The following is a 21,040-nucleotide window of genomic DNA, read 5'->3' as shown; positions in this document are numbered from 1 at the left end:
ATCAACAAAACAATAAATCAAGCCCTGATTAGTTTGATGATTTCCAAGATATAATTAATTACACTGAAAATGTAACAATCAACTCCTTCCAAAACTGCAGACTTGGCATTTTTTCCCACCTTGGCTCTGGGGACTACTCATTCACTCTCTCAAATTATGTGCTTCTAGGATAAAGTCCAGATAAGGACTGGTATAATCAGAAAAAATTAATGAGTTTTGGGGGTGATGGAAACAGGGAGCTTGGAAAGCCATAAACCTCAGATGGGAACAATGTAATTGGAAATTCCTAAAAAGAAAAAAGAGCTCACATTTATGTAGAACTTCTTATGTGCCAGGCACTGTACTAAGCCCTTTACAATATTATTTCATTTGCTCCTCACAATAACCTAGGGAGATAGATGCTATTATTATCCCCATTATATAGATGAAGAAATTGAGGCAAATGGAAATTAGGCTCAGGATCACAATTATCTATAAATGTTTGAGGCTGAATTCAAATTTGAGCCTTCCTGGCTCCAACTTCATTTCTCTTTCTCTGTACCATTGAGTTGTCTCTATGATCCTATAAACTTATATATTGTATTTCTCTGCCTCTTACATCTTGGATATTGTTTTCATCCTCCTTACCTCTCTAAATCCAGGCAAAGAAGACCACTATTTCTATAGCCTCCATTTAGGGCTTTACAGTTTAAGATCTGGACATCTAACACCAAAAATCTTCCAATGATCAGTTCCCACTTTCTAACTTATATAAGGTTAATAAAAATCCATCTTCCTTAAACTTCTGGGATAATCCTCTTTAGTATTCAGTAACTACTAAACAAATCTAAAGGCTTGACACTAATTGACCCAGGAGGTGTAGCTAAACACTTTCATATATTTCATTTAATTCTATGCTCTTGACATAAGCAAAAGATATTGATTTTAATAATATAATTTTTTTCTCTCTTCCTCTTAGCATTTCATGACTTTTGATATTCAGTAATTTCAATCATGTCTGACTCTTTGTGACCCCATTTGAGGTTTTCTTGGTAAAGATACTAGAATGTTTGCTATTTCCTTCTCCAGCTCATTTTAAAATTAGGAACTAAAGCAAATAGGATTAAGTTACTTGTCCAAGATCACACAGGTAGCAAGTATCTGAGGCTGGATTTGAACTCAGGAAGATTAATTAGGTTCAACATTCTATGTACTATGGTGCCATTTAGCCACCCCATCAATTATGGTATCCCCTCTATTAATTTCCTCAAAATCTAGGTCACTAAATTCCTTTAATATTTTTATGTGAATCAATAAAACAGACAAGTTCTATGTGGGAAACCTAATTCATAATTTATAATTTGTATTAATTTAGCCTTTACAATAAATCTCCACAATTGTAATTCTCTTCATTCCCATATGTCATGTTTATATGTATTTGAGTTATGTCTATTAGGTTGTAACTAGAAAGCATGATGGATTTCAAATCTGATTCCAATTCCAGGTGTTTTGCTTATTATTTGCATTCCTCAAGGTATTTAATTTAACTATTCTGGGACTCAGTTTCCTTATCTATAAAATGATTTATTGAGGTCCTTGTAATTTATAGGGGTGAGTATGTGAGAGCCAGCTCAAAACCAGCCAAAATTGTTAACTTTTCAATGTGAGCATTTATACCTTGGAAATCAGAAAACACTTGTCTACTCAAGGCTTGATATAGTATTCTGTCAATTGTCTAAAGAAAGTAATGGAGAAAACATTAATAATGCAATTAAACTTAAAAGTGAGTTTTTTTTCCCCTTTTGGCACTAAATCTATTATCTCACTAGAGGCTAAAACTGTTGCAATTTCCTTGTGTCTCTATAACATGAACACTCGATATCTAAGTTTATTTTCCCATTGTATTTGAACAGTCACAAATGAATAGAAAAAGTCTTGAATTCACTTCATCTTTTCTTGAATTATACATTATAATTATAGTATAGGTTTGTGTTGATTTTCTTTTTTTTTTAATTCCTTAAGTGTAACACTAATTTTTAAAAGATACAATTTGATTGCCACATGATATAGCACTGTATTTGGAGTAAAAAAAATCTGATTTTGAATCTTGGTTCCAATATTTGCTCTGATCCTGAGCAACTCAGTTAATCTCCAATAGCCTCAATTTTCTCATTATATAAAATGGAGATAAATAATACATATATTGCCCATTTCTCAGGATTGTTAAGAAGAATGCCATATCAATGTTTATTACCATGATTGCCATAGATCTTCAGAAGCACAGATCTGAAACAAACTTCTAGAGATCAGCTGGTCCCATCACCCAACTCAGCTCCACATAAACTAATGGATATAAATGGTTATCTATAATTAAACATCCCAAAGGATGAGAATTGACATGTGTTTTTCAATGTTAAATGTACTTTTTATTCTAGGACCAAAATCTCTTCACAATGCAGCTCCAACTCCCTTTCCCAAATACATCCCATCCTAATCCATATACTGGATCCAGATGGCTCTGGAGGGGAACCTGAGACAGGTGGCCTTACACAGCCCTTCCTTCCTTAAATCCACTTCACTTGCATGTCATGTTATCACCTTTTTGATGTTTGAAAACAAAGGACAAACAACAAACTAACACTTCCCAGCATGGCAATCTCTATAGTTGTCTCACTGCCTCTGATTATCTCTAATTAATACTTTCTCACACTGCTAACTTTGCCTGGAATGAGCTCTACATCTTCATCAAATCTTACCAGTTCTCTCCCACCCAGTTCATGTCCCAACTCCTTCATGAAACTCTGTTGTCCAGCCCATAGATCTCTTTGCCTGCCTTCCTATCACCATGATTGGATTGCGCACTTATTACATATCATCTTTCACCATTAACTTTTTATGTGTCTAAAAACTCCTGTCCTATACTCCTAAAATTTCACAGTACACATTAAATTTCACAGTGTGTACCAGTTCTTTCTAGAGAATACTACAGTTGAATCTCAGGACTACTTTAGGGGATTAAGCTCATTTCAGAGAGCAAATTTGTACCAGTTCTTTTTGGAATAATTGAAAACCAAAGTTGAATCTCAAGACCACTTTAGAGCAAAATCTATTTTCAGGCAGTTCTCCCATTTTAAAGTTCTCCTTAAATGCCCAGTACTATGTTTTAACACAGCAAATGGTCAATTATTTGTTGACTAATCTGAAATCAAGAAACCTTTTTCTTAGCACTAATTTAAACTTCTATCTTCTAGTTATGGAGGAAAAAAATAAACAACAAACCAGTCCAAAGTTTTCTTTATAACATGAAGAAAGCAATGTATGTGGACATCCAGAATGCCATGATTCGGTTAAACCTTTGGGAGACATTTCTCAGTGCCAGGCCAGCTGCCCATAGCTTATGTTCTATTTTTTTTTCTCCAGAGCCCTGGGTCTTAGTTTCTCTTGGTCCACTGCCACTGACCACCCAAGTAGGTCTCTTCCTTCTTTCAATTTCTCTAAAGCAATTCACTCACATTTTAGATCCCCCGGGTAGAAGGCTTCTGGCTGTCACAGGGTTTATCCCACTATGAGAACTCGCTGACCGCCTGAGCATCATTCCTACACTGATTCCAAATTCAGTGTCTGATCTCCTCTTCCCATCTCAGTTACACAAATCTAACAACTTTGCCAGATTTATTCTGATGAATCATTTCTCAAGAAACTGCAAAAAAATCCCCCATCTCTAGACTTTCATCAATATAAATTTACAGGAAAAAATGCTTTAAGCACATGGTAATAACAGACAGCTTAGTGATGCATTGGATAGAGGGCTGGCCTTGGAGTTAGAAAGATCTGAGTTCAAATACTGTCATAGACATTACCCATGTGATCCTGAGCAAGTCATTTAACCTCTCTGCCTGAGTTTCCTCAACTATAAAACGGAGATTATAATAACATATATCTCCTAAGGTTGTGAGGTAATATTTGTAAAATGCTTTGCAAACTTCAAAATCCTCCATAAATAGAATTTCCAGTAAGTGCCATGCTCTCATGAGTTATTTCCTCTTAAATTCTGTCAATAAGAATAGCTCCTTCATACTTTTCCCCTTGATCTCATTTTCTTGTCATTTAAAAATGTGTTTATATTTGTATTTGCGCAAAGATACACCTGTAGGTAAAATTGTGTGTGTGTGTGTGTGTGTGTGTGTGTGTGTGTAAATATGTTTTGCATGTATGTAGATTTGTCTCACCTTCCACAATAGGCTGTTACTCATTACCCCCAAGTTGCTGGACCTTTGGGGGTAGCTAGCTGGCACAATGAATAGAATGACTAGCCTGAAATCTGGAAGATTCATCTTCCTGAGTTCAAATCCAGCCTCAAACCCTTACTAACTATGTGACTCTGGGCAAGTAATTTAACCTTGTTTGTTCAGTTTTCCCATCTGGGAGCAGGAAATGGCAAACCATTTGAGTATCTCTGCCAAGAAAACCCCAAATAGGGTCACAGAGACTTGAACTTAACTAACAACAACATTCACCCCCTAAAATTACCTAGTATTGATTTTGCATATCCTTCCTATAGTGCTCTCTGCATACATGTTTCCCCAGTAGAATGTAAACTTCTTGAAAGCAGGCTCTGACGGTATGGGGGTAACCCCCACACCTGGCATAGCGTTTGACCCACAGCATCAGCTGCTTGATTGATTTTCATATGTAACAAACAAAAGTGGATTCAGTCCTCCTAGGACAAAATTGACCAGTACCAAATAGAAAAGAATAGTTCACTCCTAAATCTTGACTGTCCCACTATTGTTCAGAAGTTCAAAATTGTTAATTTTTTAAACAGAAACATTGAATTACCCACTTATATGCTAATATTGAGGCATTTCAGTCATGCCCCATTTGGGATTTTTTTTGGCAAAGATATTGAAGGGGTTTGTTATTTTCTTCTCCAGATCATTTTTACAGATTAGGAAACTGAGGCAAACAGGGTGTAGTGATTTGTCCAGGTTCACACAGCTAGTAAGTAAGTGTCTGAGACTGGATTTTAACTCATATAACTGCTTGCTTAAATGTAATTTCATAATAGGAAAGGAGATAATCTTTCCTGACACAAATAAAAAAAAATTATGGGACTAGGAAAATTGTATAACCTTTCTTCCTAGAAATGTTCAGAAAGAGAAAAGAAAGGCAGTTGTCTGGGATGATTCAGATGTGACATCAGTCCAATAACTCTAGTTATTTTATTTTCTCTGCTATTTCAGTAAAAAATTTCTCTCCCTTTTCAAGAATACTGTATTTTGTTTCTCTGAAACAGTTTAGGCTCTTTAGGCTATGTTTAAATTCATCATGAAATAATATATTTAAAAGAAAATATGATGAAATAAAGGTTTTTCGAAGAATTGAATTATTTCAGGGACTAAAAGTTTAGCAAACAGGTAGAATATATTTGGGTTCAATTTTTTTCTTAAAAGATCACAGATCCAGTGCTGTAAGAGACCTCTGGGGTCATCAGATTGAGTCTTCTCATTTTATAGATGAGAGCCCTAAAGTAGGGAATTTAAATAGTTTATTAGTCTAGAGTCAAGGAAACAAATGTATGAATTATGAACCTCAGTCCTGTGACCCCAGGGCCAAAGTTTTGCTCACTATTCCACAGGAAAAAAAAAAAAATCCTAGTGTGATAGGCGGGAATGCAGAATGTCATAGCTATCTTTAAGTATTCCAAACAATCCCATGTGGCAGAGAGATTAATTTTTTTTTCTTTTTGATTGCAGACTAAAAAACTAGGAGAAATGGATGAAAGTTTCAGGGAAGCAGATTAGGGCTTGAGCTAACTATAAAGAAAACAAACTTCCTAATAATTATAAAAATGAAAAAAAGAGCTGTCTCATGAAGTATTGAGGTTCCCATCACTGGAATAATCCAAACGAATATTCTCTGCAGAAGGAGAAGAAATAAGAAAGCCCCTGCCTTCAAGAAATTTAACAGGGTATTATAATATATTGCTGGAGATGTTTGGATATGAGTTGGCTTACATGACTTCTGATATCCCTTCCAACATTGAGATCTTGTGATTTATTTCAGGTATGGTCTATTTTTTGAGATAACTTTTTAGGGTGCAAGCAGATATTATGTTCCTGTGCTGATTTTAATGACTGTTATAAAGATTAATCACCTCAAATGATTTCTTCACAGGACTTTTCCAGCTTAAGGTTACATGTAAATATTTTAAAAGCAATTATAGTTTTAAAGGTGCTTCCAGTATGAAAGAATGTTTTGCCATCTTCTAAAAAAATTATCATTTCACTTTTCTCCAATTGATACAGGCAATCTCAGAACATTTTTCTTAGAAGCCAGAAGTTGAAATATATTCTTTGACTACAGACTCAGCCCCCACAGTAGGGAGGGAAGATGATCAGAAAGGCCTCCTGTTGAGATTTATACAAAGGGAAAACGGATTCTTCTTTATGGTCATATACAGAACTGCTTCCAAGGAAAACCACAGTCCTAATGAGGCACTCTGGATGGAAAGTCAAGGTTTGTGGATTTAACCATGATAGGGTGCTGACAGCTGTCACAGTTTGGATGGCACAGATGGCCATAATGATTAGTGGAGAGGGGTTTTTCCTTTCTACTAGAACATAACCATATAGCAGTTCTTTCCACCCTTTCTCAAGCCCTTGTCAAAAACAATTCATGTGTATTGTGAAACAACAAACAACAAACTAAAAACTGACATTTATAAAACACTTTCAAGTTCACAATAACCTTATATAATTATTTCATTTAACCTTCCTAGCAACCTCACTGAGTTGGTATTTCAGGAAGTATTTCTCCCATTTTACAGATAAAGAAACTGAGTCCCAGAAAAATTGAACAACTTACTCATGGTCACATGCTAAATGCCAAAAGGAAGAATTTGAACTTGATTCCATTTCCAGAGCTTTTTTTCTAACAGGAACCAACTTTGAAGTTAAAAACTATGAATTTGAATCCTGCCTTGATATTATCTGTATGACTTTGGCTAAGTCAATTAATATCTCTGAAATTTAATTTCTTCATTTATTAAATGAAGAGATTTGTCTAGATGCTTTCTAAAGATCCCTTTCTGTTTCTTAAAATAAGAGCCTATGGTCTTTTTAATATAACTTATGTCTATGTCATAATCTCTAAAGATCTAAGAGGCATTTATCTGATTTTTAATAGTAATTACAAAGTACAATGATGCTCACATTTATAGGGCAGTCCATCCATTTTTGCATAATATCTACCTTTACAGCAACTTATGTACATTATTTAAAGAAAAAGAAAAACTGAAATACAAATAAAGAATTCCAATCATATTCACTCATTGCTGCAATTTATAATCTTAGCCTATTTTGGAGGGCAGAGAGAGGCCCCGTACATGTCAGTGGGTAAAACTTGAATCTGGGTCTTCCCAACTACCAGAAATCCATGCTTTCTCTCTCGAACCCTTGCTATCACCTAGAAAAAAAATCACCCAATGTGCTGAGAGCATATTCATGGAATGTATTCTGACTTCCTTCATAAACAAAGCGGTCAATGTACAGTTTTACATCCAAAGGGAATCATTCATACTTCTTTACCCTTGGTTTCCTCACCCATAAATCTATCAAACCAATTTAGCATCACACTTATATGTGTGATTAACATTCTCGTTGTAACTCATGTAGTGATGGGATGTCATTGTTGGCAATTCATCTGGGACTTGTCAGCTGTGGAACAGATGCAGCACTCTCCTAGCTGAGGAACAATAGCACAGTGAGAAGCAGGATGCTCTGAGACATTCAGTAAAATACACCATAGGGAAAAAAAAAGGCAGAAAAATAAGAGGCCTGTGTTAAGTTACTTTGGTGGGGACTTATCTGTAGCATTTTATGTAGTCTCAATCCTAAATGTCCTCTTCCAACATATAAGAGAGAAAGTAGGGTTCCTACATTCTCAAAAACTGAGGTGAGAAAGTTCTCTTAAAGAAGGAATCCGGAACCCTTTTCCCCAGGGAAAATAATTTTCCTAGATTAGGGAATGGAAATTTATGACATACATATCCAATGTTGGAAAGAATCAGTAAACCAGATTTGTCTCCAAAAAGGAGATGAGATGATGCAATTCCCTTTTTTCTTTGCAGAGGTGGCAGATCATGATGCAATACTGCATGATACTCCAACTCAGATAATGTGTGGATTAGTTTTGCTAATACTCTTTCTTTAATTTTTTCTTAGCTACAGATGATGGCTTTTTGGATAGGTAAAGAAGGAGGCTGATATTTGAAAATCAAGGTGATATAAAACAAAAAAAGATTCAGTCAATTTATAAACTCTCTTTCTTGGTTACCATTCCACCTGACTCCCACAAGAGTTGCATTTCAGACTATTCCACCTTTTACCTTTTCATAACCTTAGAACAAAGCTTGGAAGTTTGTTACTACCTTAGAGTAGGTTTTGGAACCTAGTTCCAAAAGGTTACCTTCAATTCAGTAAGTTCTGGGACTGTATGATGACAATATATGGAAAATTTTGGCAGTAAAATGATCTTAAACTTTGGGGAGAGTTTGGTTTTATACAGAATGTTCTTGAAAAATGGTCCTCTTCTTGACCTCAGAGGAGGAAATATTCTCTCCTGTTTGTTTAAATCTCTGGAAGACATCTATTTGGAGATTCGTGACAATACTTCAATATCAAAATACATATTATAATTTCTAATTGTATTATATTTTCAGATTTACTGTATTATAGAATCAAAAGATACAAAGCTAGAAGGCATTCAGAGGGTATCGAAGTCCAACTTTTTCATTTTTTTTCCAGTGAGGAAACAGTTTCAATAAGTTAAATAACTTTTTCAAGGTCTCTGAGGTCATAAATATGAAACTTGGGAATTAAACCTAAGCTATCTGACTTCAAAGTCAGAACTATTTTTTATGGAACCATGTTATCAAATAACAACAAAGTGAAAATGTGTTTTAGAAGATGGAACTACTTTGCATGTTTATAACAATATATTCTTGTTAAAAGGAAAGGAAATAAGAAAAAAATGCATTGTTGAAAGTCAACTTACTTGCTCAAAAATGAATGTTTTTAAGAGGGAGTTGAAAAATTTTACTCAGATTCTTTCAGATATCTACTATCATCTAGACTCCTTTATCATGGCCACATCATGTGTTAAATGAACACACACATTTTTCAGAAATAAAAGGATCTTTAAAAGGATTGAGCAAACTCCGATCAAGGCAATGATCCAAGACAGTTCCAAAGAACCCATTATGAAAAATGCTCTCCATCTCCAGAGAGAGAACTAACCAGCTCTGAGTGCAGGCAAACATACTGTGTGTATGTTCCTTGTTTGTGGCTGCTTTCTTTTTCAGCACAGCTAATATGGAATTATGTTTTGCCTGACTTCATATATATAATCGATATAATATTGCTTGCTTTCTCCAAGAGTGGGAGAGGGACAGAAAAGGGAGCATTTGGGCTTTGTCCTTTTCAGGACTATGAACTACTCTCTCTCCCTCCTCATAGTGCCTTCCTTTTAATGGTTTCTTTTTCCTTACTTTAACTGACTCCAGTTAGATTGTTAAATTTTTATGTGGATTTAATGTGCTAGTCAATGGTATATACAAGCATATTCCTTTAATAAATTCTTCCAAATTCCTTTCCTTGGTAACCTTGTTGCTCTCCCAAATCCATTTCATATTCACCACTCCTATTTTATCTCTTCATTTTTTTGGTAACCTCATTTCCTAAATAAACCTACCTTTTGGCCAAAAAAAAAAAAAGAGGTAGAATTTGGAACTCAAAATTTAGAAAAATGAATGTTTTTACATGTAATTAGGAAATATTTAAGGAAATAAATAATTTTTTTTTTTTAAAAAAAGATCTGCTCTCTATTAACAAAATGCTGCTGAATGGCTTCAACAACATTTGAAAACTCAGTCTTAAAAGGATGGGAATGCTAATCCCTATTGGAAACCCACTGAAAAGAGAATTTTATGCTCCCTGGCAGAAGCCCCATGCTTGGGTGGGGATATGGACACCCGGCTGACACAGCATCACCTGCTATTCTAAGAGTACCCACAGATAACTGACAGCAGCTGTTTCTTTAAAACATGCAGAATATGATATGTTTTAGAGTGAAGCCCTAAAGAGAACAAATGAAATGGACCATGTGAGACAAAGATATATTTTTTTTGAAAGAGTTCAAGCAGAAATTTTAAATTCTCTTGTTTTCTTCCTTTCTTCTGGGAGGAAACAAAGTAGAGTGGAAAGGGCAGTAAGTGGTTTTGGAGGCAAAACTCCTGGGTTGAAACACCACTTCTGAAACTTAGTACCTTTGTAGCTTTGCCAAATCAATTAGCTTTCCGAGCCTCAGTTTTTATCTGGACAAGGAAAAGGTTGGACAGGCTGACCTCTGAGGTGATTTCCAACTCTGTGAAACTATGAATGGCCCTTAGAGTCTGACATTAAATCATCCCCAAGACCACTGGTGAGGGTCCACTGCATTTTTCAAGAGAGTCACTCTCCCTTCCCAGCCTGGAGCAACAACAAGGTCACCATCACTAACTCTTTGGCAGGAACATCAAACCATGCTCTTGGAAAGTCTTTTTCTGGGATTGCTTTTCCAAACACTCTGGGCATCATGGATGGAAAAATAAAACCCACATTGAGCAAAATTAACAATAGTAATAATAACAACACAAAGCTAACATTTATATAGTGTTCTAAATTTTCCAGAACACTCTACATAAATTAAACAATGTATACAATCAGTACTAATAGATTAGAGATCATCTGCTTCCAAATCCACATTGTATAAATGAGGAAATTAAGACTGAGAACTACACTTTCTAGCTGCTCCTTTGTACCACTGTTAAACATTAATAATTTTATTAGTATTTATATAGCACCAACTATGTGCCAGGTACTGTGCTCACTGATTTACAAATAATATTTCAATTGATTTTCACAATAACTCTGGGACATAGATGCTGTTATTATCTTTTTGTGTAGTTGAGTAAAATGAAATTAAATCACTTATTCAGGTTCATACAGGTAGTAAGTGTCCAAAGCTGGATCTAAACTCAGATCTTCCCAATTCCATGATAAGAACAGATTCTATTGTTCCTATTCTCCATCCTAGCCTCAATCTTGCCCATCTATTTTCTCTATTGAAGTCTTTTGAGTTTGTATTTTTGTAAATTGATCCAGCTGGGACTCCGGACCCATAGCTAACTGATGAATTTATGCAGCAAGGTCAATGGAAGCTTTGTTTTCATTGATGATACTGTATTAAAGATGCTAGTAGGTACTAATCATATGAGTTCTGTTCCCAAGCTAGCCCATTCCACATGACTTTCACACTAATGTTCTTTTTCATTCTACTTCAAGGTCAAAATGTTTCACAAAAAGTTATTTAATTCAGTTCTCTATAGTAAAGGCTGAGCTACAGTTCAATTACACCAAAGATGACAGCTTTAAAGCTTCTCAGTGAAAATTTCAAACCCTCTGGAGGAGCTCAACTCAGTATTTAAATCCTTCATTTTGTATCAATTAATTTTTTCTATTTGAATCTAACCTATGGCATCAATATAAGCCCATTCTTTTATCTAGCCTTGGTGATGATAAACAACTGCTCTCTATTTTCTGTGAAAGGAGTTTTCATATATATATATATATATGAAGATCATCATTAAATCCTTCTTCCACATTCAAAGACATAAAATAAATTCTTAGCTAGCTACAAATTCCCCCACTCCCAACTCTAATACATATCATCTCTTGTTTCACACAGTATTCGTTCCATATATTTACTGAGTACTGATTACATTCAAAAAAGGCAGAGCAGTACAGTAATTAGGGAGCTGAGCTCAGAGACAGGAAGACATGAGTTCAGGTTTTATCTTAGATGAATACTGGCTGTGAAATCCTTGACAGACCACCTCTCAGTGCTTAAAGCAAAAGACTATAACATTACAAAGACATTGCCAATCTGCATTGGTTAAAGGGAGTTTCCTCCCTGGAAGTTCTTCATGCCAGTGAAATAACAGATCCAATTTCTATTCTTATTACATGCAAGATATTGAGCTAGATACTGTGAAGAATATAAAAATATTCTTATAATCTAGAAGTATCAGCCAAGTAGGCACAGTGAATATTGTTGGATCTGGGAGTCAAAGAGAGCTCAAATACTTATTAGCTGTATGATGCTGGGCAAATCACTTAATCCCCATCTGCTTCAATTTCCTGAACTGCAAAAATGGGGAGGGGGGATAATAACAGCAGTAAACTCTCAGGGTTATTATGAGTTCCATATCTTTGCAAATTGCAAAGAATTATATAAATTCTGGATATCTGTTAAACAATAACCACAAAATCTTCTAAATTAACGACTAAAATGCTTTTCTATGGGACCTAGTATGTTTCTTCATATCTACTTCTTTGCTTTTGTTGTAGTCACAGCTTTTGCATCTTTCAATTAAGCATACCATGAAGAAGAAATGGCAGGAGAAAGGAATAAGGATTTATATAAAGTCCATGATGGGGCAGGTTATGTGCTAAATGCTTTACAAATATCTCATTTGAGCTTCACAACTGTAAAAAGCAAGTGCTATTATCATTCCTATTTCACAGAAGCAAACACAGGCTGACTTGTCCAGGGTCACACAGTTAGGATGTCTGAAGCTGAATTTGAACTCAGGACTCCCTGATCCTGTGCAGAGTACTTTACTGTGACATCTAGTTGTGAAGCGAAGAGTAGGAAAAGTAGCATCTCACCAACCCACCAGAACCCAGACTTATTTATATCTAAGTTTTTGGTTGGTGAAAACCAAAAGAAAAAAGAATGCTCTAAGAAAAGCATCTCTGAGTTCCTCTCATAAGCCACACGATGTTTAGAGAATTTATAAACATATTTTATGTCAATTTTTTCCTTCCTTTGAAGAGGAAATATAATCTTACTTCAAATACAAGTATCTACCTTAGGGGAAGCAGTCTTCCTGAAACATGGGAGAGGGGAACAGGGTTAAGTTGATTAGGCTGACAATGAAATACAATCTGTATTTTAAGCAAGCAATTAAACAATATTCAGTTGAGCTGGTCTTCCACACTGAATTCCCACAAACTGAACAAAAGACTTTGGCAGAAATTCTAGTAGAAAAAGCAGCTTAGGAGAGGGAATGCTTTTTATTGTAAACTTCTGGAAAATATGGGTAAAAACAGGTTTTCTATTACTATCCTTCCACCAGATGTTGTGGTCCACGCCTGTAATCCCTATTACAAGGAAGGCTAAGGCTGGAGTTCAGAGTCATAAATGGCTCAAGGGCTAGAGCTGACAGGTGAGCCCTCAGAAAGGGGTACCTGGTGGCCTAAGGAGGGCCAAATTGGCCCAGATTGAAAAAACATGGAGCTGGTTAAGGCTTCCATGCTCATCATAAATGGAATTGATTCCTGCAAAGTCCTTGCATTTCCAGGGTGAGTGAGTAGGGAGAAGGTTTTTTTAAAGCATAAGAATAAATAAATTCGAATAAATATAAATAAATAATTTCTCCCTCTACTTTATCCATCCCCATTCACAAACGACTTTATGCCAACCACGCAATGTGCAACCCACTTTTGGAGATTCCTTTAAGGACCCTAGAGGCTTATATTTTGTGAGAAAGCAAAATATTCTTTTCTACCACAATCCATTAATGTTGCCCTGTCAAACTAGTTTTAAGCACGAATCATGATTCCTACATGGCTGTTTTAAAAGGGTCAGTCAGTCCTTTCTGTCCACATTGATTTTCTCTCCTCCACACAAAGTTCCCTTTGATGTCATGCATTACTGAGCCCAGAGACCGCTTCATTTCTCTGATGTTCTTCACACTTTGACGCCAAAGGCTGAACTCGGACAAATTGGAGGGTCTAGGTTTTGTGGGGCTCCTTTTGAAAATACATTTTAGAGGTCACTCCGAACCAAACTCAGGTCAAGCTTTCGTACTCTGCCTCGGGGATCAAAAAGGAGGAAAAGATTCTCGATTTCTGAATTGTTTCATTTGCAAAAGTCATCCTAGTAAACATCTGATTCTTTCTGGTCTTTCAACATTATAAATGCTAACATTCATCAGTTCTGATTCAATTTTACTGTCCTGCCAAATGGTGCAAATACAGATTAACAAAGAACATGAGCAACCTGAGATGAGCTATGCTAATAATCCATGCAACCCACCCGCATGGACCAATGCAGAATCTGGATTAATTGCAAAAACCTAAGAGAAATTTCTTTATATTAGAAAAAAGTTATCATAGAAACAGCATGGGAAAGTTGATAGAGATCAGGAAGATTTAGGTTCAAATTCTGCCAATGACACATCCTGACTGAATGATGCTGGGCAAATCACTTACCCTCTCACTGCCTTAGGCAAAGGTCTCAAATTATAAATTACAGAGTGGGTACACTGGTAAAGGGAGATTCCTCATTTAAAATTTCATTATGCTAATGAAATCTCAGATCTACTCTCTATCCCTATTCAAAAATGATTAGAAACCAAAAATTAGATTTGTATTGTTTTGTTGTTGTTGAGTATGAAGGAATAAATGATTAAATGAAAAAGCATCTATTAAGTCCTTACTCTGGGAGTATCATATTACTATGGCTCATGTATTCAGCCGGATTCCTGAACATTATTCAGCCAGCATTGATAATCAGATTGAATAATTCAGATCTCTAGGTAGCCCTATTTTTGGCTTGAATTATGTAGCCTAACTGCCTATTCTAAGCAATTAACCCCATCATTGCCAAATTGTAATTTCCTTTAATTTTGTGGGAATATGTCTATGTTTAAAGATATATAAATATAATATATAATATAATAAATATTATAACACAATACATAGTTATAATGTTATATAATATATATTATAACAATATAATGTTATATTATATATTATTATAATGTGATATAATAAATATATAATATATAATAAAAATATCATAGAAATTCTATATCTTTACCTGGAGTTATATTAACTTTTTTGTGATTTCAGGAATAAGAACTGCTAATAGCATTTCCCTAATAGCAAAGAGCTTTTTCTTTCTTGCAAAGCTATCATATGGAGAACTCAAAAGCTAACCACTGAGGCAACTATGGAATGGTGACAAATAACAAAGCAAATAATTTTAACACCTCTGGAACTCAGTTTCCTTATCTATACAACAAAAGAATTATACTAGTTGACTCTTAAGTATCACCTAACACTATGACTTATGCTTTCCATGGTGGTTCCTAACTTTTAGAATTAATTCACTTTTGGTTCAAAAAAATCTTGAAAGCATATATATTCAAACAGATCCCAGAGAGATGTATGATGGACTTAAGTTGTGAATTCTGAATTTTGAAGCACAATTAATTGTGACCAAAAGGCTAAAAGGAAATCCACTAGTGGCAGGGGGGTCAGGGAAGAAGGACTTTCAGGTTGTGCATTAGTCTAACTATTATAGAAAGGCAAAAAGTCAACTGAGTAGATTTCATTAAACTTCATTTCTTTCCCTTTTTCAAGGATAATCAAAAAAAATCAGGTCCATAAACTTCTCAAAAATAACATACTCTTTAAATAAGTTTATAAAAGAAGTATTTTTTTTTCCTAATGCATTGCTCAATTTAACAACCACTAATAATGCTCACATTGTCCTCTGAACAACTGGGGACAAGAGGGTATGGAACAATGAATAAATCTCTCTAATGCAAAATGATGCATTTTGCAATCAACAAGCTGTAAGTGGGTGCTTTTCTGCCATTTCTGCTTGGGGGCTCAGAATTGAAATTGCTGACAACTCATTGACTTCAAGAGGTTACTTCAAGAAATATTTAAACCATGAATTGGCCACATTGAAAACCATACAACATCTGCTCTATCAAAACCTGATAGTCATTGCAACTAAAACCCACTGGCATTCCTTTCTGTAAGTTCAGCCGTGGATGCTGCAACAGAGTAAATCAAAAGCCACTCAAAGAAAGCTGATTGCACCGACTGGAGGCACAACAGGAAAATGAAAAGATCCAGCGGAGAGATTCCTCCAGGCTTCTTCCTTTGTTTGAGATGGAGTATGAACTACCCAATTTGTACTTTTGAGTAAAGAAAAGTGAGTACACAAAGAATGAGGACTTTTTTTCCCTTTTTTCTTAGAGTATGAACAACCTGGCTTGTACTTTTGGGTGAAGAAAAGTGAGAGGACAAAGAATGGGAGCTTATTTTTTCCCCTTATTTCTTAGAGGATCTAAAGATGGCAGCATGAGCTAGTTGGCTAAAATTTCCCTCACTCACAGACATGATCTAACACAGGTACCTGCAAAAGGATCTTGTTCCCATCATGATCTTCTGTCTGCCATCTTCCTTCACTTATTGGGCTACAGGGATTGGGCAGAAGAGGGACGAGCTGACCAATGTCCTTCACTCGGAACTCTAGCACGGAGGAATCAGTGGGCACTGGAGTTTGACCACTGGGGAGTCTTTTCAGAGAGAACTGGATGTCCACATCCAGATTTGAGTAAATGGGAAAAATGCAGAAGTCTGACTTCCTCTGACTTGGGTTCCTTTTCAGGATCAGCTCATAGAGCTTCAAGATGTCAGCAAAGTTCTCATGGCGGCAGTAGATGGTGAAACGGACAATTTCTTTCCCGTAATGTACTGGACGAATGGCCCACAGCGGGGTTCCTGGGGCCAGGGTGAAGAAATCCTGACTGCAGGGGAGGTAGGGGAGGAACCTGCCATGTACCCGCTCCGTGTGGTGGTAGTGCCACGGTGGCCTCTGGAAAGTTTCATGGAGCTCTAAAATCTGCTCTTCTCCATATTCCTCCTGTAGGAAGAGAACGACAGCAAGGGCTGGCTGGGAAGCCTTGTTCTGCCTCTTCCGCTTCCGAGCCACTCTCCTTTCAGACACACGGAAGAGCTGGAGATCTGGGTGGACCCAAGCCAATACCTTGTCGATGGCTTCCTGGAGGGCTTTGGACTCACCTGGGTCTGTGATAACGTGGACACTGACAAGGAAGGGATCCTGGGTATCTTCAACAGAAAGTTCACCTGAAAGAACCAATAGAAAGATCATGTTAATGAAAATTTGTTTCTCTAAAATTTTTCTCTAAAAAATTCAAAAAATTTTTATGGTAAAGACTGGACAGAAAAAGGAAGGCACACCAGCCAGGTTGACCTCCATCAGTTCTGTCTCCACGAGTGTCTGCATCATTGGGAGATGGGACTAAATTAAGACAGGGAAAATAACCCTGCAGCTCAACATTTGCTTGAACCATACAGTGTTTGATCAGTCTCAGGATTCTGAATTGTGACAATGAAAAGCACCTGTAGAATAATAACTGACATGTACATAGTACTTTGAGGTTTGCTTCACATACATTAATTATATCACTTGAACCTTAGGACAACCTTAGGAGGTAAGTGTTATTGTTAACCCCACTTTACAGATGAGGAAACTGAGATTAAGGAAACTTGTAACTGGATCAGTGTAATATAGCTATAGTAAATGATAGAGACTGGATTTGAATAAAGGTCTTCCTGACTCTAAATTCAGCATCCTCTTCATTACATTAGCATGCAATGTATTCTTCAATAATTTGTTCCTGTCCTGTTCTCTATGCTTCTACTTTTTTCATTGTGTTGTTCTTTTTCAAATATTATCCTTAATGAATACTTTATTTTTCTGTTTTTAGGGTTTTTTGAGGGAGAAGATAGGGGTCTTCATTGTCATAGGGAATTCACATTGAAAAAAAAACCCTCAAAATGTGGGAAAATTGGAATTGGAATTGGAACTCTACTGTTGGCAGAGTTGTTAACTAATTCAAGCGTTCTGAAGATCAATTTAGAACTATGCCCAAAGAGCAACCAAACTGTACAAAAGTACCACTATTAGGTCGGTACCCCAGAAAGATCAAAGAAAAAGGACCTATATACACAAAAATATTTATAGCAACTCTTTTTATGGTGGAAAAGAATTGGAAATTAAGGGGACTCTCATCAATTGGGGAATGGATGAACAAATTGTGGTATATGGTTGTGATGGAAAATTATTGTGTTACAAGCAAAATCTGGAAAAACTTACATGAACCAATACAAAGTGGTATGAGCAGAACCCAAGAGAACATTGAACTCAGAAATAGCAATATTATATGGCAATAAACTGTGAATGACCTAGCTATTCTCAAAAATATAATGATCCAAAACAATTCTCAAGGCTTTATCATGAAAAATGTTGTCCTCTTCAGAGAAAGAACTGATAGAGTCTAAATGCAGATCGAAACATATTCTTTATTTTTCTTGTTTTTCTTTTTTCTTTTTTTCTTGGTTGTGTTTTCTCTCTCAACATGATTGATATGCAAATATATTTTACATGACTGCATATGTATATCCTATATCAAGTTATTTTCCTTCTCATAAGGAGGAGGATAGGGAGAGGATTTGGCACACAAACTTAAAAAAAATAAATCTTAAAAATTGTTTTTATGTGTAATGGGAAAAATATTTGAAAACTTAAAAAGAAAAAGAAATTCCCTTTTACCAATCCAAATTAGCAATACTCTGCATCTTATGCTCTTAATGTTTTTGTTGTTGGGACCCCTTTGACAAACTGGTGCAGCCTAAAGAGACCCCTTCTCACAATGTCTTCAAATAAAAAGATAAAATACCTAGGATCACAAAAGAAATCATGCATATTGAAATAAAGATGTATTTTCCCCACCCAAATTCATGAAATATATTCATGGGCACCAGGTTAAAATTTTCTGCTTTAGAGAAGAAGCATGGAATATGAATGCAAATTGAAGCATATTATTTTTACTTAATTTTTGGTTTTATCTTTCTCATGGTTTTTCCTTTTTTGTTCTGATTTTTCTTTCACAACATAACTAATGTGGAAGTATATTTAATATGAGTCTTCCTGGCTTGACATTCTATCTACACCTGCCCCATTATCTAATAACAATAGAGTATTTACTTTCAAGGAATTCAAATCAGAGTTTCATTAACTCACATCAACACCTCCACTTGATCAAGATTACATAAGGAGTTACCAGCAGAGTCAGTTTTCCTTCTCTGGGTTCTTTTCAGACAATATCATGTCTAGATTACCTACAACCATGTAAATGCTTTCAATATGTCACAGGAAAAAATTCCGATTCGACATCAGAATTCTCTCAAAATCAGATCTTGGAATAAGTCATTGATTAGGATAAATCCTATGGGGTTGCCTGAGGCTAGTATAGGTTAAATGTCTTGTCCTAGGTCACACAGCAATAAGATTCAGAGGTCAGTTCACAGTTCACAGCACCCTAAATTCTAAGCAACACTATCCACTATACAAATCTGCTTCTGATATTTTTTTTAAACAGAGATATATTAAACATATGGTTAAAAAGGTAAGAAAAATTATTCAATTCAAACAAAAATATTTATCTTAAATCCCTAGCATGGTCAATATGTTGAAAGAAGTATCTAAACAAATAAAAACTTTGATGAAAAAAGAAAAAATAATAACAAATATGGATGGATTTGAGATTTGAATATCTGGAACTATTTCCTATTCTAAGTTACGCTGAAGTAAGCCAATGAAAGTCCTTGGTGCTGAGAAGTCCATGTCATGGAAACTAGGGAGAAAGGTACATGTTACTTCCTTTTCTCCCACTAGTAAAATAATTAAGACCTTCCCTCATCAACCCCTTGCAGATGACCTGGATAGAAAAAATTGTAATACACTGTTGGTGGAGTTGTGAATGGATCCAGCCATTCTGGAGAGCAATTTGGAACTATGCCCAAAAGGCTATAAAATGTGCATACCCTTTGATCCAGCAGTGTTACTACTGGGTCTGTATCCCAAAGAGATCTTAAAGGAGGGAAAGGGACCAACATGTGTGAAAATGTTTGTGGCAGCCCTTTTTGTAGTAGCAAGAAACTGGAATGGATGTGGATGCTCATCAGTTGGAAAATGGCAGATTAAATTATGGTTTATGAATGTTATGGAATATGATGGTTCTGTAAGAAACAACTAGCAGGATGATTTCAGAGAAACCTGGAGATTCTGGGTGCCCATGGAATCTGGAGTCCCCAGCACTCTTCTGACATGGAGAAGAGGATCCTGAAGATCCAGTGCTCTGAATCTCAAAAGATTCAGAGAGCCCTGAACCCTAGAAGATAGAGGTCATAACAAGAACCAGTTGATCCAGAAGACCTATCACTGCAAAAGTGTAGTGAGGGCAGATCCTGACCCTGGAAAAGAGCCCAATTTTGGGAACTAGAGCTAGAGAGATTATTAAACCAAAAAAGACATCAATGTAACTATGGGAAGAATCAGATATAGAGATTCTCCCCATAGAGGAAAGGAATAGTTGTTATAGAACTGTAAGCAGAGACTAAAAAAAATTCTTCTAAAAGGATTACATGAAAGCCTCAAAGAACTGAACAAGAGGTAAAACAAAACAAAACAAAAACATGAAATATAAACTATGGGGAAAAATTGAAAAGATAATTAGAAAAAAAATAGTGAACCTTGTCTATCTAATAGACTTCCTAAAAGAATAAACAAATCAATGACTACATGAGGCAACAAGAAATACTAGAACAAAATCAAAAGACAGGAAAAAAGTAAATGAAAATTGTAAGAGATATGATATCCACAATAAGTAACTTGGAAAATAGGTCAAATAAATTAGGAATCACTTAACTCCCTATAAATGATGATTCCCTCCCACGAAATCCTGAATATTATATTTCAAAAAATCATAAATGAACATTGTCCAATAGATTAAGATCTATTAGAATCAGAAGGAAGAGTTAAGATAGAAAAACGAATAATATCCTTAAAGGAAAAATTCCATTGATGTTATCACCAAAATTTAGAGCTCCCACATCAAAGAAAACAAAACAAAACAAAACAAAACAAAACGTTATAAGCTTCCAAATAGAAACTATACAAGTACCAAAGAATCATAATTATCACAGAAGACCTGGCAGCTTCTACTACAAATGAGAGAAAATCTTGGAATAGAATATCTCCCAAATCAAAAGAGATAGGTTTATAACCA

General features: G+C 35.6%; 1 protein-coding gene across 2 annotated transcripts in view; it reads right to left on the bottom strand.

Moving 5' to 3' along the window:
* The window catches only part of FAM124A (family with sequence similarity 124 member A), a 113,447-nt gene that overhangs the window by 33,443 nt on the left and 58,964 nt on the right, over positions 1-21,040 (bottom strand). The window contains exons 3-4 of one of the 2 annotated variants that reach the window (XM_051987373.1): positions 16,968-17,033; positions 16,300-16,809 (exon numbers count right to left, since the gene is read on the bottom strand). In XM_051987373.1, coding sequence (XP_051843333.1) covers positions 16,300-16,809; positions 16,968-17,033 — 576 coding nt within the window. Of the gene's footprint in view, positions 1-16,299; positions 17,034-21,040 lie in introns of both variants that reach the window. The other variant, XM_051987372.1, reaches the window with a different exon arrangement.

The sequence above is a fragment of the Antechinus flavipes genome, chromosome 3, assembly GCF_016432865.1.
Source record: "Antechinus flavipes isolate AdamAnt ecotype Samford, QLD, Australia chromosome 3, AdamAnt_v2, whole genome shotgun sequence".
Taxonomy (NCBI): Eukaryota; Metazoa; Chordata; class Mammalia; order Dasyuromorphia; family Dasyuridae; genus Antechinus; species Antechinus flavipes.
Note: the sequence above shows the minus strand (reverse complement) of the source record. Positions and strands in the feature narration are given on the sequence as shown.